General features: G+C 43.7%; 1 protein-coding gene across 1 annotated transcript in view; it reads left to right on the forward strand.

The window, feature by feature from the left end:
* Positions 1 to 1228: 1228 nt before the first annotated feature.
* The window catches only part of DNAH3 (dynein axonemal heavy chain 3), a 332604-nt gene continuing 308714 nt past the window's right edge, over positions 1229 to 25118 (forward strand). Inside the window, exon 1 of the mRNA XM_069734194.1 lies at positions 1229 to 1299. Within this exon, the coding sequence (XP_069590295.1) occupies positions 1267 to 1299 (33 nt within the window). The 5' untranslated portion in view covers positions 1229 to 1266. The remainder of the gene's footprint in view (positions 1300 to 25118) is intronic.

The following is a 25118-nucleotide window of genomic DNA, read 5'->3' on the forward strand; positions in this document are numbered from 1 at the left end:
AGTGATTCTTTTACCATCACCCCAGCCTTTCACAGTTTTATTTTTCCTTTTCTTTGGACACTTTGAAGAATTTGTCGCAAGAAATGTCAATAAATAACAGAAGGCAAAAACAAATACGGTAAGTGACGCACATAATGATGAATCATTTGTGCCAAATGTCGCAAATCAATGCAAAATTATTCGCAGCTTGCAACTATTAATTCCTGTTAATTGGCACCAATGCTAGAAAAGAGAGGGAGATCAATGTATTACAGTAAATGTTGGACGTTACTGCAGAATTTTCCCCAAATTGCGGCTTTTTATGAAGCGTAAAAATGACGCCTTTTTTCAGGCAGCTGCGACCTGTATAGAATATGTGACTTTTATGTTAAAGCGAAATCATAAATATGTCGAAGTTCACGACAAATGGTTCACCATGCGCGCTTTTTCTTGCCGTTTATCATTTTGGTGTAGCCAGTAAAAAAAAAAAGATGGAGTAATAAACGGGATAAACATTAATAAATTTGGCATAGGCCTTTATGACAATGAAAGGTCGCTATTTGTACACAGAAAAATGGGTGAACGTGCTATTGAATTGTCACTTTTCCTAAATTAAGCTCTGTCTGTTTTGGGAAAAGCTGGGTGACAGTCAATATGGCTTAAACAGGAGTGATCACAAAGCTTTCCTTGGCTCCTGAACAGACGTGTTATCCTTTTATAACCAGTCAGATTATATAACTAAACTGGGTTTAAACGTGAAATACTTGACAGAATCTGCTATTTATGAGGTAAAAGTTATGTCTTTTTTTTATTTTTTTGTCCTTTTTTCCTGAGAAGATTTGTCACCTCACACTCCCACTAAGGCTTTCTTATGCTAATAAACTACAGGGCCTTTCACTGGAGTGGAGAAGCTCCAGGCGGCCATGATGTCTGTACACAGGCGCCATGGTAACCCAAGGACCTGTGTGTGTGCAGCAAGTTTCACTTTTCAGGGGGCAGCTACAGCTTCCAGGACAGGGGCAGCGCTTGTTCCCTTATACACTTTGCTATTTCTGCCTTTTTATAGTGTAATGAAGGGATTATATGTGACTGACGGGGTTAATTGCACGGCTACACAAACACACCTTGTGGTCTGGGTCCCATAGAGCGTTACTTAGTTACCAGAGTTGTTCCTCTGTAAATCCATAACAGAGGTGCTGCTGAGCCCTATAGAGAGTTGTGCAATAATCCCTGTATGGGACAGGGAGGACTATAGTCACAGATCCCACCAGATCCAGGCGATCCACCATGGATTCTTCCCTCTCGCCGACGATTCAGAAGGTAATTTACATTTAGTTTTTTAATCCAATTTTCAGTGATTGCAAGGAATGTTAATATTACACAAGCTATAAAGCGCCGATCACATGTCGTGAATGTCACTGTGAAAAATAACATGATCATCCCCAACCACTTATATTGGAAGGCGACGATCATGCAAAAAGTTAAATCATATTGTAACTTATATGCACACTTTTATTAAAGTTTGGACCTTTTTTTTGTTCTAAGGATTGTGCGATAATATACTGACGACAGAGTCGTAGCCATATTTCTTTTTCACCTGCGGAAAAGGTTGTGGCTGCTGTCCCAGCTCTGTATCTAAATACTCTGTTCTCAAATTTAAAAGTTATCCCCTAGTTACGATCACTGGGGGTCCGACCACCATGGTCCTCACCGATGCCGAGAACCGAAGACTGCCAAGCTTAGCGCTCGACTGATCTTTGGCGCTCGTACTAGAATGAATGGTGCAGCAGTGCCCATAATTAACATCCCTCCTCCCAGGGGCCACGGTGGATGGACCCCAGTGATCAGAAAGTTATCCCTTATGTTTTGGCTAGGAGGTGTCTGTCAAACTTGAGAACACCCCTTTAAGTCCCCCATGCGTGTTTGCAGCTTATGTAATGAAGAACAAAGGGGTCAGCAATACAAAATTGGACATGTGAATCCTCAGTTACCCCCCAACATCTTCTGTCGAATAGTCAGATGGCCCCCGTACACATTAGGTGGCTGCGCCAGCATATGTTGCCCGATGTTATTCTAATGTGTATGGGGGCCTCCTCATTATGCCCTGAGAGCACAGGAGTGCTCGCTCTGCGGAGGAATCAGGAAAGATGGCTGTCATCTGAACCATTGCTCGGCTAACAGAAATGAATTGCATATGGGACCCTTAGGGTGCTTTCACATTGCGATTTTCTGCACGTTTGTGGGTCCCTTCCAGATTTGAATCTGAATCCCCTAGCAAAATGGGATTCAGACGTATGTGCCGACGGGGCCATAGACTATAATGGCGCTGGCAGAGTGAGCGTACTCTCTGTCATGCATCATTTTCTGGTGTATACACCTACTTGAGGCTTAGGCTAGGTTCACATTGCGTTAGTGCAGTCCGTTTAGCGCATACGCTAACGGACTGCGTTAACGCAATTGCCGAAAAGGGATTGCGTTATGCGATCGCACTAGCGCAGATGCTTGATCTGCACTAGCGAGAACGGACCCAAAAACGCTGCAGACAGCGTTCAAGGTCCGTCACAAAATAACGGCACATCGCTAACGCATGCCAATTATGGCATGCGTTAGCGATGCGTTGCATAATTGCGGTCAATGGGTGCGCTAACGGATCCGTTACATAGCGTTAGTGCCGCTATGAAACGGATTCCGTCAGCGGACACCCACTAACGCAATGTGAACCTAGCCTTACACTCAATAGACTGTAGACCAGTATTTCCCAAACTCCAGTCCTCATGGACCCCAGGGGTCATGTTTTCAGGATTTCCATAGTGTTGCACAGGTGAGACATTTCCTGATGCCTTGATGATATTTTCACTACTTGTGCAATACTAAGGAAATCCTGAAAACATTACCCGTGGGATCCGTGAGGACTGGAGTTTGGGAAACACTGCTGTAGACTGTGACTGGGTGTCTCAGTGAAAACGCCCAAAAATGATGCACGTCTACTCTGCTGGCATCATTATAGTCTATGGCCCGTCAGAGCTTACGTCCGAATCCCGTTTTGCAGGGTGGTTTGGACGCAGGCCCAGATGAGACCCAGGAACGTGCAGAAAAGCGCTGTTAGATCTCATTCAGACGTAAGGGGTTTTTTTCGGCCCGGTTTGCCTATGAGAAAAAAAGTAATAGGACCGATTTACTGATTTTCATCAATGTGCCGGATCTGAATTCCATCCATTCTTGTCTGTGTGTCAGAATTTACTATCAGTTTTTTCATATGCAAAAAGAAAAAACGGAGTCGTCCTTTTTTTTAATAGCTGAAAAAAAAACAGACTGATTTTCATCCGTGTTCTGGATCCGATTTTCATCCGTGTTTGATCAGTGTGTCTGTTTTTACCTTCAGTGTTTTTCTTGTATGCCCCCAAAAAAATAAATAATGATAATTGTAATGGTACGGGCAGACGATCAGCACTTGTGCAGTGTCCAACCCACAGCTTCCAACTGTTACAGCATAGTGGATGGGATTTCAAGAAATGCCATGCACACTATGCGCCCACAGACGGCCGCGGCTCACTTGAGGAGACGGACATGCGGCACGTCTCTCCAAATTGTCAATAGCGCCTCTGCAAGAGAAACTTCACCCATAGAATGTATTGAACGCGGTAAATCTGCACGATTCAGTGAACACATGTGGTTCAACCTGCGTTCAGTAGACGGCATACGCTGCGTCCAAAGCGCTGACAGTTCTGGATCATGGGCATATACCCTAAAGCTTCTCTCCTGCCCATTACAATGTTAAAAACAGACAGCACGCAGATGGCAGATGGATGGCAGCCATGTACTGTTAATGATATTCACACTTCTTGCTTCATCGTCTGCTGCATAGGAACTGAAGACATTTCGCTCCGGTGCAGATATCGGCAGTAAAATCTCCTGTATCTGCATTGTACTGACTGCTTCAGTATTGTGCCTATAGGTCTGCTCTGTGTTTAGTAATGAGGCGGTTTAGCGTTTCGTATGTAGAAATTTCAATAGAAAATGGATAACCCCTGTAGCCCCTTGTAACAATAAGGGATAGGGAAGAGGCAATGTGGCCCAAAGTGTCTACTGTCAGTCTGCAACGTCTGCACTGGCGTATATGACAGGTATCACACGGAAGTGCTGTCAAGCCTGAACAGATATCTCACATTTGACCCTTTTTCTGACTAAATTTATGCCGCTTTGCTGCATATTTTATTTTAATCATAAACCTTCATGTACCATGTCTCCATTGGAGCAGAACAATACAGTTACAGGTATATCAATCAGGCTAGTAAAAATATAGAAATCCTTCTAAAATATAAATCCTTTCTCTTTTTCTCCTATCAAGTGGTTTCTGGGAAGGCTGTTTGACATTCATTATGGTGGCTGTTCGAATATTGGCTAATATATTGAATATAGGCTGATCAGCCTTTTGATTAAAGTCGATTTCATACAGTCATGGCCAAAAGTGTTGGCATCCTTGAAATTGTTCCAGAAAATGAAGTATTTCTCCCAGAAAATTATTACAATGACTCTTGCTTTGTTATACCCATGTTTTTTTTTCTTTGTGTGTATTGGAACAACACAAAAAAACAGAGAAAAGGCAACTTGGACATTATTTCACACAAAACCCCAAAAATGGGCCAGAAAATTTGTTTGCACCCTCAACTTCATATTTGGTCGCACACCCTTTGGAATAGATATCTGCAATCAATGGCTTCCTATAACCATCAACAAGCTTCTTACACCTCACAACTGGAATTTTGGTCCACTCTTCTTTAGCAAAGTGCTCCAGGTCTCAGATATTTGAAGGTGGTGGTTCTCCCAATAGCAATTTTAAGATCTCTCCAAATGTGTTCAATGGGATTTAAATCCAGGCTCATTGATGCCACTTCAGTACTATCCAGTGCTTTGTTTCCATCCATTTTTAGGTGCTTCTTGAAGTATATTTGGGGTCATTTTCCTGCTGGAAGACCCATGAACTAGGACGCAAACCCAGCTTTCTGACACTGTGTACTACATTGCGACCCAAAATCCTTTGGTAATCTTCAGATTTCATGATGTCCTGTCCACAGTCAACGCACCCCGTACCAGAGGCTGCAAAACAACCATAAAACATCTTTGATCTTTCACCATATTTGATTGTAGGTACTGTGTTCTTTTCTCTGTAGGCCTCATTCCATTCTCGGTACATAGTATTGTGACGCCCAAGAGACCGGGGTACCCAGCACCGGACCAATGGGGTCTGTCTCTTGAGGGGGGTGTCACGGGTGGCTTGACCCGGTGCTGTGGCCTCAGGCAATGCACAGTGTAAAGGGTATCGTGAGGGAACAGGCACTTACTTGATCAGCAGCAGGTTCTCCCAGCGGTGATGATCCCAATCCTGGATAGATGGCTATTGTCCAAATGAAAGACTGAGGCACTGAAACGTTTAACCAGTTTACTTTAACAAAAAAGGATTTACAACCAGTCCTGTCACCGGAGTCTGTATGGGAACTCTGAGTTACTTTGACCCTGCCGGGGTCTTCGCCTCTTATTGAACGCAATATCTGTGTGGCCCTGCTGCTGTATGTGAACTGGCTGCCGGCCCAATCTGTCCCCTCCGGGTCCTGGTTCGACGGGCAACCCAAGTCCTTTTATCGGCTTACCCCCTCCAGGAGTACTGCTGAACTCTGTGTCTGTTGCTGCGTCCGACCCTAGTGAAGCTGATATCACCTCACGTTTTTCCGGTTGCTGTATTATATGTAATGAATACAGCCACGGATCCGGTATCCGTCTTTGCGCCTGTTCTGGGTAGTGATTAATGCTACCCGGTTCTCACAATGTCCTTTTTCTCTATCCCTCTTCTCCTCAGGCCGGTGATTTAGGCCTGGTAACAGTCACAGGGCTGTTAGAGATTCAACTGTATGACCTCTCACTTTCAGCTCCTTAGCCCAACTGCCAGTTCTTCTCTCAGACCAGAATGGATCAAGGGGAGTCTCTGGAGCTCCCCCTTCTGGCCGGAGGTGGTAGTGCAGTCTTGCTATTTTAGTATTTGCATTTACTGTCAGTAACTATTTTTGTGGCAAATACCCCTAGGGGTGCCACATGTGTATCAGCCACGCCCACTCCACTTAGCCCCCTTAGTTAATCCGGACCCTTCCGGTCCTCCGCTTCCATCGGGATAGTGTAGATTCGTTCCGCTGTGCAGCAGGATCGATTTTCCCCTTGCTCTGATGTCAGAGCGCTCAGCTTGGTGCCGCCCACAATGACACGCCCCCTGCTGCTCCCACCCACCGCGCTCTGTAATGGCGGATTCTGAAGTTTTTCAGTTAGACTGGGGCTCAGGTGATGGCGTAGCTCAATTAACAGTCTCGTGCCTAACGGTTATGAAGTGATTACCTCAGGGGATGGCGGCCATCTTTACTCCATTATAACCAATGGGGAAAAGTCACTTTCAATAGTTTTCAATGGAGAATGGATTTTTCTTTAATAAAGTCAATTTTCAAGATTCTTCATCCAAGTTTTCACAGTTTTGGGCTCCAATCACGGCACACAATACCCGGTATACGGGCTGGCTAGATCCTGTTCGTGACGCCAATACTAAAATAGCAAGACTGCACTACCACCTCCGGCCAGAAGGGGGAGCTCCAGAGACTCCCCTTGATCCATTCTGGTCTGAGAGAAGAACTGGCAGTTGGGCTAAGGAGCTGAAAGTGAGAGGTCATACAGTTGAATCTCTAACAGCCCTGTGACTGTTACCAGGCCTAAATCACCGGCCTGAGGAGAAGAGGGATAGAGAAAAAGGACATTGTGAGAACCGGGTAGCATTAATCACTACCCAGAACAGGCGCAAAGACGGATACCGGATCCGTGGCTGTATTCATTACATATAATACAGCAACCGGAAAAACGTGAGGTGATATCAGCTTCACTAGGGTCGGACGCAGCAACAGACACAGAGTTCAGCGGTACTCCTGGAGGGGGTAAGCCGATAAAAGGACTCGGGTTGCCCGTCGAACCAGGACCCGGAGGGGACAGATTGGGCCGGCAGCCAGTTCACATACAGCAGCAGGGCCACACAGATATTGCGTACAATAAGAGGCGAAGACCCCGGCAGGGTCAAAGTAACTCAGAGTTCCCATACAGACTCCGGTGACAGGACTGGTTGTAAATCCTTTTTTGTTAAAGTAAACTGGTTAAACGTTTCAGTGCCTCAGTCTTTCATTTGGACAATAGCCATCTATCCAGGATTGGGATCATCACCGCTGGGAGAACCTGCTGCTGATCAAGTAAGTGCCTGTTCCCTCACGATACCCTTTTACACTGTGCATTGCCTGAGGCCACAGCACCGGGTCAAGCCACCCGTGACACCCCCCTCAAGAGACAGACCCCATTGGTCCGGTGCTGGGTACCTCGGTCTCTTGGGCGTCACAATAGAATGATGTGCTTTACCAAAAGGCTCTATCTTGGTTTCACCGGTCCACAAGACAATTTCCCAGAAGGAATTTTGCTTACTCACATACTTTTTCCCAAACTGTGGTCTAGCTTTTTTATGTCTCTGTGTTAGGAATGGGTTCTTCTGGGTCTCCTGCCATACTTTTCATTCCATTCAAATATTGACGGATAGTTTGTGCTGACACTAATGCACCATGAACCCGCAGGGCAGCTTGAATTACTTGGAACTTGATTGAGGCTGCTTATCCACCATTCAGACTATCCTGTGCTGCAACCTTTCATTCAACTTCTCCCCTTTTTATCTGGTATCAGGTGGTATTTTCATATTGTCCACACCTGTTACTTCCCACAGGTGAGTTTGAACGAGCATCACATGCTTGAAACAAAGTTGTTTACCAATAATTTTGGAAAGGTGCCAACCATTTTGTCCAGCCATTATTTGAGGTTTTCTGTGAAATTATGATCCCTTCACAATTTGTAGCTAGGAAGACCACTGTGCAGGAACAACTTTGAAAGGAGAATTAATTTTCTTGCCTCTTTAGTCTTATGATGGACTTCATCAATCTCAAGTAATGACCTACCCTGTTGCTGGAGCTGTTTTTACCATCTACATTTCACAGTCGTTGAGCTCATGATGTCACCGTTGCAGCCAGTAAATAGTGACCCGAGCAGTGTTAGGCTACTTTCACACTAGCGTTTTTTTAAATCCGTCACAATGCGTCGTTTTGCAGAAAAAACGCATCCTGCAAAAGTGCTTGCAGGATGCGTTTTTTCCCCATAGACTTCTATTGACGACGCATTTGCGACGGATTGCCACACTTTGCATCCGTCTTGCGACGGATGCGTCGTGCTTTGGCGGACCGTCGGGAGAAAAAAACCCTACATGTAACGTTTTTTTCTCCTGACGGACCGCTTTTTCCGACCGCGCATGCGCGGCCGGAACTCCGCCCCCACCTCCCCGCACCTTACAATGGGGCAGCGGATGCGCCGGAAAAATGCATCCACTGCACCCATTGTGCAATGCAGCAAACGCTAGCGTCGGAATCTCTCCCCGACGCATTGCGACGGGGAGATTCCGACGCTAGTGTGAATGGAGCCTTAGTGAAGCAGCACCGGAAAAGGATCAGAAACACTTGATTTTGTTACCGTAACAATGACCAACCCTGCCCATAAGAGGCCAAAAATATATAATCAAAAGTCCCTTATAAAGGGGTTGTCCCAACTCAAGAACGCAGTTCTAAAATATCGCGTTGAAATGGATCGGTGGCTTGATTTTCACCTTATTCCTCCATATTACACATTCTGGCAGAAACGTTTTCTTGTACCATACTGCAATACCAAACACATTGCGGTGAACTGGATCTTCTATACTGTATATTAAAATGAGATAACCCCTTTAAAACGGAAGGATTTATAATCATTGGTGCTTTTTTATTCATTATTTTATTATTGTTAATTTTTTCTCCTACTTTGTATCATTTTTATTCTTTTCTTTAATACTCAGGATATTTTTGCAGGTAATTGCTAAAGTTGTATATCAGTACCATGAGATGGGTCAGTTTCTGCTCATTGTTTGTCGAGACGTCCCGCCGTTCCGGTATATTTCGGGTAACCCGTCTAATTGTTCTGTACAGATGGCAGTATTTACAGGATCGTACAATGTATCCATGTGCCAGAAACGAAACAATTGCAGCGTATTCACTCCCAAGCTTGGTATCTTTCAGAATGGTAATTCTTTGTGTACTGAATTGCTTTCCTGCCAAACGCTGTGTGGGTGGGTGTTCGGATCGGCAATGTAGAGGTTCTATTTCAGCCTGGCATATGGTCTGGGTGCATTTGTTTGCTCTAATTGCTGGTTGGTATGCTGAATGCACAACACACTAATAGTTTACATCTCTTATTACTACTATTACCCTCATTTTTTTTCCGGCTTTCATAAAAAAGTATATTTTAATTGATATTTATTCCTTTAAGAAAGATTGCAGGCTTTTAGGACAGGTTCACTCAGGGATAGTGAGATAGTTTGAGATTATGTGAGGGGTTGTCCCCTGTAGACAGGGCCAGTTTTAGACAAAATGGGGCCCTGGGCAAAAGGTTAAAGTGGGGCCCTATATGCTCACATATTGTAGTTCTGCAGTTCACACCAAGCGATGTGCTGCTGAGAACAATGGTTTTGTTCTGGCATAAACAATCCAATATAGATAATGCACTTCATAGTCATCCATATAGTATAATGCACACCCCACCGTCTTCCATATAGTATAACGCATCATAGTTTTACATTATAATATAATGCACCCCATGGTCTTCCATAAAGTATAATGCACACCCCATAGTCCTCCATATCATATAATGCGACTCATAGTTCTTCATATACTGTAGTATAATGTGGCCCATAGTACTCAATATAGTATAATGCATCCACCATAGTCTTCCATACAGTATAATGCACTCTCCATAGACCTCCGTACAGTATAATGCACCCTCAAAAGAGTATAATGCAGCCACATACAGTACACATAGTATAATCCACACCCCATAGTCCTCCATATCATATAATGCGACTCATAGTTCTTCATATACTGTAGTATAATGTGGCCCATAGTACTCAATATAGTATAATGCATCCACCATAGTCTTCCATACAGTATAATGCACTCTCCATAGACCTCCGTACAGTATAATGCACCCTCAAAAGAGTATAATGCAGCCACATACAGTACACATAGTATAATCCACACCCCATAGTCCTCCATATCATATAATGCGACTCATAGTTCTTCATATACTGTAGTATAATGTGTCCCATAGTACTCAATATAGTATAATGCGTTCACCATAGTCTTCCATACAGTATAATGCACTCACCATAGACCTCAGTACAGTATAATGCACCCTCAAAAGAGTATAAAGCAGCCACATACAGTTGACATAGTATAATCCACATCCCACAGTCCTCCATATCATATAATGCGACTCATAGTTCTTCATATACTGTAGTATAATGTGGCCCATAGTACTCAATATAGTATAATGCGTTCACCATAGTCTTCCATACAGTATAATGCACTCACCATAGACCTCCGTACAGTATAATGCACCCTCAAAAGAGTATAATGCAGCCACATACAGTATACATAGTATAATGCACACCCCATAGTCCTCAATAGAGTATAATGCAGCCCCCATGTAGTACATAGTATAATATGGTATAATGAAGCCCCACATGGTACATTGCAGCCCTATATCATATAATTCAGCCCCCATATAGTATAACGCAGCCCTATAGTCCTGCAGTATTATGACCACCACGTACCAATGTAAAAAAAAAAAACATATTCAACTCCACCCGTTCCCCTGCTGCTCCAATGTCGGCATCGCATCGACCTAAAAAGCTCCACTGCCCGACACAGCATGGCATGATGAAGTGACATAATTACACCCCCTGGCTGAGACATCAGATGCAGAGAGGGAATGATCGTAGATAAAGCATCACCTTATGCTCCCTCCTCCATCTCTGTTTTCAACTGCATAAGCATCTAGGATGCTAATACAATTGAATGTGCGATGATGGGTGCGGGGAGGGATGGGTGGAGCCGGCGCTGGCACTGCGGCCCCATAGCGGCTGCGTGGTCTGCCACCATTAGTGGCATACCACTGACTGGGAACCCGTGGGAAAGTGGTGGCCCTAGGCAAATGCCTAGTTTGCCTGCTCATAACGCTGGTCCTGCCCGTAGATAATCTCTTCTGTAATGGCTATCATGAGAAAATGATTTGTTTAAATCAGCTTTTTGGTGTTATATATTTTTTCAATTTGGCATTTTTTCCATATTATTATCATTAGTTAAAAACAAAAGAACAAAGAAAAATAGTTATCCTGCAGATTTCACACTGCCCACTGGGGCTTTTTTAGACTTATACTTCCTATCTACTATATAATTGTCTAAGGGTCACTTCCGTCTGTCTGTTTGTCTGTCTGTCACAGAAATTCAGTGTCGCTGACCAATCAGCGACGGGCACAGTTCGGCCACGAATTCGTCCCTGTCCTACTCTCTGTCAGTGCACCCTCCAGTCAGCGCTCACACAGGGTTAATGGCTGCGTTACACAGCGTTTTGCTGCAGTGTAACGCAGTCCGTTTACGCTGCTATTAACCCTGTGTGACAACCTTTTTACTATTGATGCTGCCTATGCATTGCGGTCTTATGAGATGATAATGTAGCGGTCTCGTGAGACCGCTACGTCATCATCTCGCGAGACCGCAATGCATACTTGGGACTGGAGCGTTGCGAGGAGCATCGGTAAATGCCTGAGGTGGATCCGGGGGCTGACAGAAGGTGAGTATATAGCTATTTTTTATTTTTATTCTCTTTTTTAACAGGGATATGGTGCCCACACTGCTGTATACTACGTGGGCTGTATTAGATACTACGTGGGCTGTGTTATATACTGCATGGGCCGTGTTATGTGCTACGTCTCTGTGCTATATACTATGTGGCTGTGGTATATATTACGTGGCTGGGCAATATACTACATCGCTGTGCTCTACACTACGTGGCCTGTGTTATATACTGCATGGGCTGTGTTATATTCTACGTCTCTGTGCTATATACTATGTGACTGTGCTATATACTACGTGGCTGTGCAATATATTACGTGGCTGTGCAATATATTATGTGGCTGGGCAATATACTACGTGGGCCGTGTTATATACTGCATGGGCTGTTTTATATACTGCGTGGGCAGTGTTATATACTACGTCTCTGTGCTATATACTACGTCGCTGTGGTATATATTATGTGGCTGGGCAATATACTACATCACTGTGCTCTATACTACATGGCCTGTGTTATATACTGCATGGGCTGTGTTACATACTACGTCTCTGTGCTATATACTATGTGGCTGTGCTATATATTACGTGGCTGTGCAATATATTACATGGCTGTGCAATATATAACGTGGCTGTGCATTACATTACGTGGCTGGGCAATATACTACGTGTCTGTGCTATATACTACGGGGGCTGTGCTATGCTATATACTACGTGGGCTGTGCTATATACTACGTGGGCTGTGTTATACTACGTGGGCTGTGTTATATACTATGTGGGCTGTATGCTACTTGGCTGTGCTATATTTCTCTGCTGTATCTGTGCATCATGAATCGTGGTATGTGTTAAAGAAGGGGACCCACTGAGACTCTTTCGCCCGAGGCCCTCAAAAACCTGGAGCAGGCCCTGGCTTCACTGATTGTTCACGGCCAGGCGTGACCAATCAGCGACAGGCGCAGTCCGGCCGAGAATTGGCGTGGAATTTGCACCACGCTTTGCTAGTTGGTCGCACTCGACTGGCTGAATCCTGTGTATAAATTGCATTATTCTGATAACTTCATAAATGAACTACATACATATTCTATAATACCCGATGCGTTAGAATCGGGCCACCATCTAGTCCTTTAAATAAGAGTTTATACCAGGTTCAATATTATATTTATGCTTTGATCTTATTGATGTACTCGATCTGCTCGATGGGAGACAAATCCGGAGATGTTGCCAGCCTAGGTAGCACATTAAGGTCATGCAGTCACAGTAAGATGTGGCCTGGCATTATTGTGTTGAAAAACAGTTCCTGGGACACTTTAAAGAAATGTCTGTACCATTGTTTACACAACAGCACTAAATGTAAAGGTACCTTCACACATAACGATATCGTTAACTATATCGTTGCTTTTTGTGACGTAGCAACGATATCGTTAAGGAAATCGTTATGTGTGACAGCGACCAACGATCAGGCCCCTGCTGGGAGATCGTTGGTCTTTGAGGAAAGTCCAGAACTTTATTTCGTCACTGGATCTCCCGCTGACATCGCTGGATCGGCGTGTGTGACGCCGATCCAGCGATGTCTTCACTGGTAACCAGGGTAAACATCGGGTTACTAAGCGCAGGGCTGCGCTTAGTAACCCGATGTTTACCCTGGTTACCAGCGTAAACGTTAAAAAAACAAACACTACATACTTACCTTCAGCTGTCTGTCCCCGGCGCTGTGCTTCTCTGCACTCCTCCTGCATCCTGTGTCAGCGCCGGCCAGCCGGAAAGCACAGCGGTGACGTCACCGCTCTGCTCTCCGGCTGACCGGCGCTGACAGTGCAGAGGAAAGCAGAGCGCCGGAGGACAGACAGCAGAAGGTAAGTATGTAGTGTTTGTTTTTTTAACGTTTACGCTAGTAACCAGGGTAAACATCGGGTTACTAAGCGCGGCCCTGCGCTTAGTAACCCGATGTTTACCCTGGTTACCGGAGAACTCGGGATCGTTGGTCGCTGGAGAGCTGTCACAGCGACCAAACAGCGACGCTGCAGCGATCGACATCATTGTCGGTATCGCTGCAGCGTCGCTTAGTGTGAAGGTACCTTAAGGCCGAGCTGGTAATATGCATGGAATGAAGACTAGGTGAGTTTGGCTGCCATACATCATGCCATACATCATGCCATTCCACACCATAATGTTGGGAGTAGGACTGGTATGACATTCCCTTGTGAAGACCTCTTCATGGCATTAAATATGTTTAATATAAAGGCTACACTTTCACATAAAACCTGTAGAAAAGTACAGTCTTGCTGCCCTAATCCCCCACAATAAATCCAATCTTTTGGGGTTCACATAGCAATCTAATTTGTCCAGGGACATTCCTGATTTTCGTACTCCTGCAATCCTGTTTTCCAGTGGGTGGTTCTGCTTCATCATCATCATACTGCCAGTACTATTGGCGATGGGACATCCGTCCACTCACTTCCAGCATTTCACCTGCTTTTCTCTGTTGTTTTTCCTGCCTTGAAGTGAAAACTCCCTTCTCTATTCTGTCTGTATTCAGAGAGAACGAAGAGAGCAGAAGCAGAGAGACAAAAACCCTTTGTCACGACTCAGCTGTGGGGTGACCAGGGGCTCCTTCCCTGTCCCTAACACTAGGGGGCATCCTAACTTGCCTTATTCCTTGGGATACTTCTGAAGGTGAAGATGCCGGGGCCACCAACCTTGCCTTATCTCCTGAATCCACCCTATGTCTGTTCCCTTACTCCACATAGGGAAGGCGGGAACTACCGTGCATCGCAGTACACCAACCAGACAAACAAGGCATCATGAACAAGGGCAACTGAAAATACCAGGCATACAAATATTCACTCACATATAACAGAGGAATGCATCAGGAAATGGAGGATGGGTTAAAACCAAACTAAGAGGAGGAAAGGGAGTTATCACACTTACAAACCCATTCAACAGTCATAGATAAATCCACCAAACTCCTTCTCATATAAGCACCAAACAACTATCCTCCCAGCCATGCAGCATACGCTAGCTCTGACAATGTGTTTCAGTCAGGACCCAGATTATATTTGGGATAGGATTGGCTAACCGAGCTCAGCTGAGAGCTCAGACTCCCAGAGCTCCCAACATGGCCAATTAGCCCCTGTTTTGCCAAAAGAAACGTACACCGTTTAAAACGAACGTGAGGTGCTTCTTTTCAGAGCAGGAGCAAACAGACGCTGTGGTCTTCTGGCTCCTCTCTGTCGTGATAACCCTGTGACATCCTTCCTCACTTCCTGTAAATCTCGGTGTTTCTGATGTTAGAGATGGATTATACTTTACAACAGGCAGCGAAACTCAAGTTAGACAGAAGCGAGACACCTAGTGCCTGGCACTTTGGAGTCATTAAAAGAAATTATTTGCAGATCGTCTGTTTTCACAGTATTGAATAAGATCAAGTTTTCTGAAAGCATTTAATAATCAGCATAAGTTTTATAACTTATATATATATATATATATATATATATATCTACTATATAATTGTCTAAGGATCACTTCCGTCTGTCTGTCTGTCCTTCTGTCACGGTTATTCATTCGCTGATTGGTCTCAGCAGCTGCCTGTCATGGCTGCCGCGACCAATCAGCGACGGGCACAGTCCGGAAGAAAATGGCCGCTCCTTACTCCCCGCAGTCAGTGCCTGTCGCCCGCATACTCCCCTCCGGTCACCGCTAACACAGGGTTAATGCCGGCGGTAACGGACCGCGTTATGCCGCGGGTAACGCACTCCGTTACCGCCGCTATTAACCCTGTGTGTCCCCAACTTTTTACTATTGATGCTACGTATACAGCATCAATAGTAAAACGATCTAATGTTAAAAATAATAATAATAATAATAAAAAAAAAACTTATTCTCACCTTCCGCCGTCGCATCCTCTCCTCGGCACTGCAAGCGGCAGATTCCGCTTCCAAAGATGCTATGGGCGAAGGAACTTCCATGACGTCACGGCCATGTGACCGCGACGTCACGGTCATGTGACCGCGACGTCATGGAAGGTCCTGCGCTCATATCAATCCTGGGACCGGACACCGCACACAAGCGCCGGAACTACAACGGGCTCTTCGGATGGTGAGTATGTTTATTTTTTATTTTTTAACCTGTTACTACGTGACTGGGCAATATACTATGTGGCTGGGCAATATACTACGTGTCTGTGCTGTATACTACGTGACTGGGCAATATACTACGTGGCTTTGTGCTGTATACTACGTCGCTGTGCAATATACTACGTCACTGTGCAATATACTACGTGGCTGGGCAATATACTACGTGGCTGTGCAATATACTACGTGGCTGGGCAATATACTACGTGACTGGGCAATATACTACGTGGCTCTGTGCTGTATACTACGTCGCTCTGCAATATACTACGTCGCTGTGCAATATACTACGTGGCTGGGCAATATACTACGTGGCTGGGCAATATACAACGTGGCTCTGTGCTGTATACTACGTCGCTGTGCAATATACTACGTCACTGTGCAATATACTACGTGGCTGGGCAATATACTACGTGGCTCTGTGCTGTATACTATGTCGCTCTGCAATATACTACGTCGCTGGGCAATATACCACGTGGCTGGGCAATATACTACATGGCTCTGTGCTGTATATTACGTGGCTGTGCAATATACTACGTGACTGGGCAATATACTACGTGACTGGGCAATATACTACGTGACTGGGCAATATTCTACGTGGCTGGGCAATATACTACGTGACTGGGCAATATTCTACGTGGCTGGGCAATATTCTACGTGGCTGGGCAATATTCTATGTGGCTGGGCAATATACTATGTGACTGGGCAATATACTTACGAGGACATGCATATTCTAGAATACCCGATGTGTTAGAATCGGGCCACCATCTAGTATATATATATATATATATATATATATATATATATATATATATATATATATATATATATATATATATATAACAAGCTAATTGTATGGGGGAAAAAAGAATACTATATATATATATATATATATATATATATATATATATATTAGTATTCTTTTTTTCCCCATACAATTAGCTTGTTTCATATGCATACATTGGTCTTCTGTTGTGATTTTTGCTACAAGTTGGTGGCACAACAGTCTTTGGTTGATTTGAAGTACCGGTAATAAGACAAAAGCAGCATTGCCGCATTTGATTTAACCTTTATTTGGAATTATCATTATAAAGTGAGGACAAGATGAAAGGACAAGCAAACATTGAATCTGTATACAGGGAAACCCAAGGGAAATATAAGACAGTCCTTCTCAGAAACACAGTCTATCATAGAGCGATCTTAGAAGAAAGTGGGCACTGAGCAGATGGGACTCCTGTGGGACCCCAAATACAAAACAAATACATATCAAAGGGCCACCCCATCTCCAATGCTTATAGGCCAGCAGCAGAGAATGTTGTACTTCATGAATTGTTCTCATTTATCATTTATATTGCACTGGCAACGCCCGATCACAAAAATGGAAAAAAAACTGAACATCAATAAATAAGAAATCTGTAATAAATGGCACTGTTAAGGTCACATATACAGTGGGAATTCTGATGGCTTGTATGTGAATTCAAAACATTTTTAGAAGTAAGACAAGGATGATTTATCAAAACTAATACGAGGAGTATGTGAGAAAGTGTTCAATACTAACCAATTGGATTGCACCTTTGTTTGGGGTGAATTCACACATGGCAGATTTGTTGCAGACGTTGTAGCTACTGTCCCACTGCTCTGAATTGGAGTTTCATAACTGTGACTTTTCTGTAACAAATCCATGGACCAAAATCCCACCGATCCAGAACGTCTGGGGTGGAAAGGAGTTGTTTAGAGTAGCGACTTTTTAGAAGGTACTGCCAAGTGAGAACTGACAGAGAAATGCCCTGCTAATCAATATTTATAATTGCAAGATCCACATAGCTCCATTGTTTTGCATCAAATAAATGTGCTTCGTTCTCCACTGATGAGCCATTTCTTTTTCCTATCTCCTGATCTCATCATCCACTCTGGAAAAACTGCTAAAATCTGTCCTGCTCCAGACAAGATGGACTGTCAGCTCACTGAGATTTCAGATTGTAGCTACCTATTGAGGTCTATGGAGAGGGGAGGAGGAAGGAGGAGCAGAGTTAAACATGCAGAGAGAAAGAGCCTAACCTGTGGATCTGCTTTCTAAAACGTGTTTATCTCAGCCACAGAGCTGCAGTCACAGCTACCCTTCTCAATACTGCTATGTTGTGTTCTCCAGGCAGTGTTGCTCCTGATCATGTGCTACATAGAAACAGGAGAGCAGTAATCTCTTGTGTCTCTGTTTACTTAGTCTCCACCCAGTAGCTCAGAGACAACTGAAAATTAGAAAGAGAGCCTGCAGAGGGGGAAAGTGGTATGCAATGCAGAATACAAGTCAAAAATAATGTGATTCCTCATGTACACAGTCGTGACAGCTTATTCTACAAAGTCATCTAAAATGACAGCTACATTTAAGGCTATGTGCACATACTGCGGATTACTCTGCAGATTTTTCCGGACTGATTTTGGTAAATCTGCAGGTAATCTGCACTGTGGATTTCCTGCGGAATTAACACGTTTTTTTTTTGCAGTTTTTGTGCGGATTTCACATGCGGTTTTACACCTGCGGATTCCCATTATGGAGCAGGTGTAAACCACTGCGGAATCCGCACAAAGAATTAACATGCTGCGGAATAAACAACACTACCTTTCCGCGCATTTTTTTCTGCAGCATGTGCACTGCGGATTATGTTTTCCATAGGTTTACATGGCAGTGTAAACGCAAGGAAACCTGCTCGGAATCTGCAGCGGCCAATCTGCTGTGGATCCGCAGCAAAATCCGCAAAAAAGAGCCACCTTGTGCAGCAGTAATGCTGCATTCTGACAAAGTGGCTTTTGTAGTTATTGGTGCTGTAAATGCAGAAATAATGCGTTTTGTAATTTGTCAGAAATACCTGTCTTCAGTTCTGGAGGCAGGTCTTTTCCCCCCCGCTGCAGACGCCTCACAGCTGTCACTCAAGTCTTCTTGGCGCCGCCTCCTCAGGGCTGTTTGTTTTGAAATCTGCCGCTGACTGCACCTGTGCGGCTGCCCTGCTTGTGAATCCCAGCCCCTCAGTGTCTTATGATTTGTTCACACTGTGGTTGAGTGGCTTAGACATGCAGTGCGCATGCCCAGGAATCCCAGCCCCACAGTGTGAATAAATCATAAGACACTGAGGGGCTGGGATTCAAAAGCAGGGCGGCCGCACAGGCACAGTCAGCTGGACTGCATATGAGGACAGACTGGCAGCGCTCACTGCGCCTGCCCCAGGCAAGACAAAAGAGAGCAGGCGCTGGCAGATTTAGAAACAAACAGCGCTGAGAAAACGGCGCCCAGCGCAAAGAAGACTTGAGTGACGGCTGTGAGGCGTCTGCAGCAGGGGGGGAAAGACCTGCCTCCAGGACTAAAGGCAAGTATTTCGGACAAATTAAAAAACTGATTATTTCTGCATTTACAGCACCAATAACTAAAAGATCCACCTTGTCAGAATGCAGCATTACTGCTGCACAAGGTGGCTCTTTTAGTTTAAAACGCCTGGGGGGGGGGGGGGTGACAGGTTCCCTTTAAAGTTTTCCTTTTCTAAACTGGATTAATATCAATATGGCTGCCACGACAGTCTGAAAAAGAGTGATCGCCTACAGTCTTAAATCAACCTCATTATTGTCATGATCTAGGCCGGGGTTTGTTTCTTGCTATCTTCTCCCCGGTCTGATCATGCGGGGGTGAACCTTCTTTGCCTCATTTTGGGTTCTGTGTGGCTATTTCAGTCTGCTGTGGCCTGCAGACCAATGTCAGTGATAGTTCATGCTCCCAGGCTAGAGCAGCTGACCCCTTGATACCGTGTTTTGTCCTCTGCCCGTGTACTCTGTTCCCGTGATTTCCCTTTCCTGCCACCCCGCTTTGTCTTAGTGTTCACTCCCTGTGCTTGGACCTCTTGGTATGTGACCCAGCTTGTCTTCTGACCTGTTTGACTGTCTCTTGTCTCGGGTATATCTGCTCCCGTCTGGCTCTGACTTCTGGCTTGTATTTGACCACGTGTATTGCTGTGACCTCTGGTACTTCTTGTTCTGACTCTGCTCATCTGACCACTCTTTCGCCACTCGGTGGCGCTTGTGCAGCTGCTCAGTGGTGTTACGCTGTGTGTGCAACCTCTTCCCTCATCAGCATCCCCTGGTGGCGGTTGTGCTATACTGCACTGCAGCAGCATTACAATTATGCAGTAAAATGTAGTAAAATATCCTCAGCTCCCGTATGAACACATAAACTGAGATCTTCATATGTTTCTGGTTGGATTCAGTAAATCTCATTTTCTGGAGTTATTGATCAAGCTCAGGATTAAGTTGTATGATAAATGAAAAGGGAATAATGACTTTCACACTGGATAGTCTCATCACAGTGATGAACATAATATATAATGGCTCTGTGCGACCTGGTTCTCAAAACACAAATAGACAAGTAAAGCAAGTGGAGAAATATACTCTTCCGTTATCCCCATAAAGGAACCCAAATTCATTTTTACGCCAAGATTACCATTGCAGCCAGCGTTAATCTGAAGGAATTGGCAATGGAATGCTATGGGATTTTTATAGTGCTACTCATCATGGTCTCTGTCTGGCCAATACTTTTCTCCTAAATTCTTGGGTAGGATGACTTTTACAAGTCGGAAGTTGTTGGTCATTTAACCACACTATGCAATTTACATACTTTCGGCCACATCCCGACTAGACGTGTCCTGCCTTGCTCAACACACTTGGATTGATCGAGGCTATGAATGTCTAGTTGGCATGTGACCGCATGTATACAAATGTCATACTTGCGGTCATGCGTCTGCCACTCCCGGCACGAGCACTGAAGAATCCTCACAGCGTGCAATTTGAGGACTCACAAGTCATACTGTAGCCGTGTACACCAAGGCTGGAGAACCGCTTTTATCTTCTGGTAGCATGGTACAATTCATATCCCTTGAATATGGTTCCGATTTTCTTGTATGGTTTGAATTTTTCACATTTTTTTTTTTTTTACTTTTTTCACTTTTTTTAAAACGTGTTTTCTTTACTTTTCAATGGAATTGTTCTTTACATTTTTCTCCCTTGATAAGAATAGTTCTACCTGTACAACTATAATGGGGATATTTAGACATCCTACGAGATACCATGATACAACATAAATGGGACATTACTGTGAAGCGCAGCTGTAGTATTGTGTATATTGCAATGAGTCTTTTGCCTGTCATTCTTTCAGTGCTAAATCCATGTCTTTCTATATTGTTCTTTTCGTTTCTATGCAAATTCTATATCTGAATATCAAGAAATTCTCAGACGACAACGTATAGTAACTGCCATATTATCTGCAATCCACATTGACTGTGGATTCATCTTGCATATTTCCAGTTTAACTTTTCATCACTCTACTTTGTTGTGACTAAGATGTTACAGGTTTTATACAGAAATGTCTTTCACTTCCAAAAACGTCTTATTTTTATTAACTGCCAATAAAAAATACATTTTAAAAAGCCATTCATTACACCCACGTGCTATAGATTGCGTTACTATACAAAGGGCTACATTAGATATTTAGACAAAAACCTATTATAAAGATGCCTTACAAGAAAGTAAAAGTCTCTTTAACCATCTCGTCTTCCAAATTCTCTTAATTTATCTGGAGAAATGATAAAGCTTTTTATTATGTTACATTGAGATTGATTTTGGGACATTACCGAAGCAGCATTATGCCAGGAACATTGCGAAACTGAAGACCAATAATTCAGAAGAAAATGCTGAATGTACATCTACTGCTATAAGCAAAGCTTGGCCTTGTATGACTTCCCAACCTTAATCCAAAGGTATTGACATGGAATTGGCCCCCCTTTTTGAAACTATAACATTTTCCCCTCTACTGGGAAGACTTTCTACAAGATTGTGCCTTTGGGTATTTTGCCCAGTCTAGAAGAGCATTTGAGTTCAGACACAGACTTTTAGACGAGAATGCCAGGCTTGTATGTTCTTCTATGCCAAACTGACCCAATCATGTCTTTATGGACCTTGCTTTATACACTGAGGAGTAGTCATGCTTCACCACAAAAGGGCTCAAAAAGGCCCTTACTAAACTGTTTTCCCAAAGTTGGAAGCATACATTTGTCCAAAATGTCTTGGTATAATGAAGAATTAAAATTTACTTCACTGGAACTAAAGGGCCAAAGTCAACCCCTGATATCTACCCCATAGCATCATCCCTCATCCATCAGTCTTTACTGCAGGTACAAAGTAGTCAGGTAGGTAATGTTCTCCTGGAAATGGCAAAACCCAGATCATCATCATCATTCGTCTCCCGGTATTTTCCTGCACGCAACCTCCGATCCTCACAAGATCTCCTTCTCTACTCCCTTCTTATCGCCTCTTCCCACAATCGCATATAAGATTTCTCTCGTGCATCCCCCCTACTCTGGAACCCTCTACCCCAACATATCAGACTCTCACCTACCATCGAATCCTTCAAAAAGAACCTGAAGACCTACCTCTTCCAGCAAGCCTTCAACCTGCAGTAATCACCGAACGACCAAACCACTGTACGACCAGCTCTATCCTTACCTACTGTATCCTCACCCATCCCTTGTAGATTGTGAGCCCTCACGGGCAGGGTCCTCTCTCCTCCTGTACCAGTTGTGACTTGTATTGTTCAAGATTATTGTACCTGTTTTTATTATGTATACCCCTCCTCACATGTAAAGCGCCATGGAATAAATGGCGCTATAATAATAAATAATAATAATAATAATAATCCACCAGCCTGCCAGATGGAGAAGCATGATTCATCACTCCATAGGAGATGTTTCCACGGCTCCAGAGTCCACTAGCGGCAACTTTACACCACTCCATCCGACAATTGTCATTGTTTTTGATGATGTAAGGCATGTAACTTGTGACATGAAGCTCTGAGGCACAGTTCTTGTGCTGATGTTAATGGTAGAGGAGGCTTGGAAGTCTGGAGTTATTGAGTCAGCAAAGTGTTGGCGACTATGGTCTCAGCAATAAGTGACCATCTGAGTTGCCTGGTTATGACATTCCCCCTCTTTTAATTGGAACTACATACATGTTCTGTTGCCCATCTTGTGAGGTCTCCGGGCTGAGGTTTTCCAGTGTAAGCGACAACCCTTTTGATAAGACCTTGGTGGTACTTTTATCACTACGGTGCACATATCTTCTGCCCGTATTCCCCACACAATCTCAGCAGCTTGCTTTTACAATTCAAGGGTCTAATAATATATCTACTGTATACGCATCTTTTGCATAATGCTCATAATTAAAGGCCAATTTACATGGACTGATTTGCCAAGCAGATTATCATACGAATATTTGTTCCCAATCATTTCCCTGCGCAAACATGTATGACCATAAAATGAGCAAATTATCGCTTTCCGTTGAACCACATCTTTTATGCAGAAATACAGATCATTGCTTTTATCAGCACATCAAAAATAATGAAACTGGATGGGCACTGGATGAACAGTTCATCTAAGAATAATCTTGCATTTCCGATTTCACCATGTCCTATCATTTTGTTATGTCAACAGACAGGCCATTGCCTTGATCCAGGGGCGTAACGTAAATAGGTGCAGGGGTTGCAATTGCACCCGGGCCATGGAGGCTAAAGAGTCTAAAAAGTCCCTTTGCCTAAATAAAAAGACCAATACTATTAATGATTTCCAATAATTGGGTGTCCCGTTGAAGTTTTTGCGTTGAGGTCCATGAGTTTCAAGTTACGCCATTGCATGCTCAGTTTAACCAGCAACTATCTCAAATTTACAGCTAACCTAAAAGATTTGTGCCATCAACAACGTTTATTACCTGTCGACAGGATAGGTGAGTAAATGTATGATTAACAAGGGTCCAGCTGCTGACACCTTTGCCTACCCTGAGAAAAGAGGTCCAAAATTCACCTGTGCGAATGAAGCAGCAAGGAGCATGTGCGACCACCACTCCAACAGGCAGTGAATGATTCAGTGGCCACATGGTCACTACCACTCCCCATGAGTTGACACTGACCCTGAAGGGTCAAGCCTTGCATAAATATATGTAAATTAGCATGCATAATAACACTAGGCACACATATAAAACATACGCATGCTAATTAGTGATGAGCGAGTGTACTCGTTGCTCGGGCTTTCCCGAGCACGCTCGGGTGACCGAGTATTTGTTAGTGTTCGGAGATTTAGTTTTCATCACGGCAGCTGAATGATTTACAGCTGCTAGCCAGCGTGAGTACATGTGGGGGTTGCCTGGTTGCTAGGGAATCCCCACATGTAATCAAGCTGGCTAATGGCTGTAAATCATGCTGCTGAGGCGATGAAAACTAAATCTCCGAGCAGTCATAAATACACGGAGACCACCCGAGCGTGCTCGGGAAAACCCGCTCGCTCATCACTAATGCTAATACATTTCTCATTCATTTACACTAAAATACACAGTACTCATATGCACTTAATCATATATAAGAAAGAACGTAGACACACACAGTGACATTTTTGTGATGCACTTGTTCATATGACTAGATGATTTTTTTTCTTTCATTCATAGTTCTAATAACCATAACTTTTATGTTTATGTAAGATCACTATATGAGTGCTTGTTGTTGACTTTTATTGTATCCCTGATATACATATGCATAGAGATGTACAGGCATATAGAAATACATCTCAATATTTACTAGTACCTTATGCCTGTAAAGAAGAAGAATGCTATTTAGAGCTTTAGGCAACGAACATGCTCCTCCCAGTGCAGCCTTTGGCTCACTGCTAAAGCTGCTTCCTGCCATGCCACAGGTTGTGAGTTTGACTCCTAAGGAATGCCAGGCCTCTCTCCACAATATCCTGAGTCAGAGCATTCAGTTCAACTGGGCCCCTCTCCACCATTGGTCCCTGTTCAGCTGCACATGTAGTATGACCCACCCTGGTTCTCCAATCACACAGGGAACTTTTAGACCCTATTCATGTCCATAGAACACCCCCATAAATGTGTCAGTAGTAGACTCGTTAGAAACAAGAATTGACCAATATAATAACCTTTGACGGGTGCATATGGAATGAGATCCACCACATGTTTATTAGCATATGTAGTTAGTTATTTTTCTTGACTAGTATTGCTTAGAGGTTATCATTTACCTTTTAGTTCGTTGTTGATAGGGTTTCTCCATTCTATATACTGTATAATAAAATATTACCATAACTAAATTGTGAGCATATAGAATGTGAAAGTATAACAAGTATCACTTGGAAACAAAAACTTTTCATTATTCGAA

This window comes from Ranitomeya imitator, chromosome 7 (genome assembly GCF_032444005.1).
Source record: "Ranitomeya imitator isolate aRanImi1 chromosome 7, aRanImi1.pri, whole genome shotgun sequence".
Taxonomy (NCBI): domain Eukaryota; kingdom Metazoa; phylum Chordata; class Amphibia; order Anura; family Dendrobatidae; genus Ranitomeya; species Ranitomeya imitator.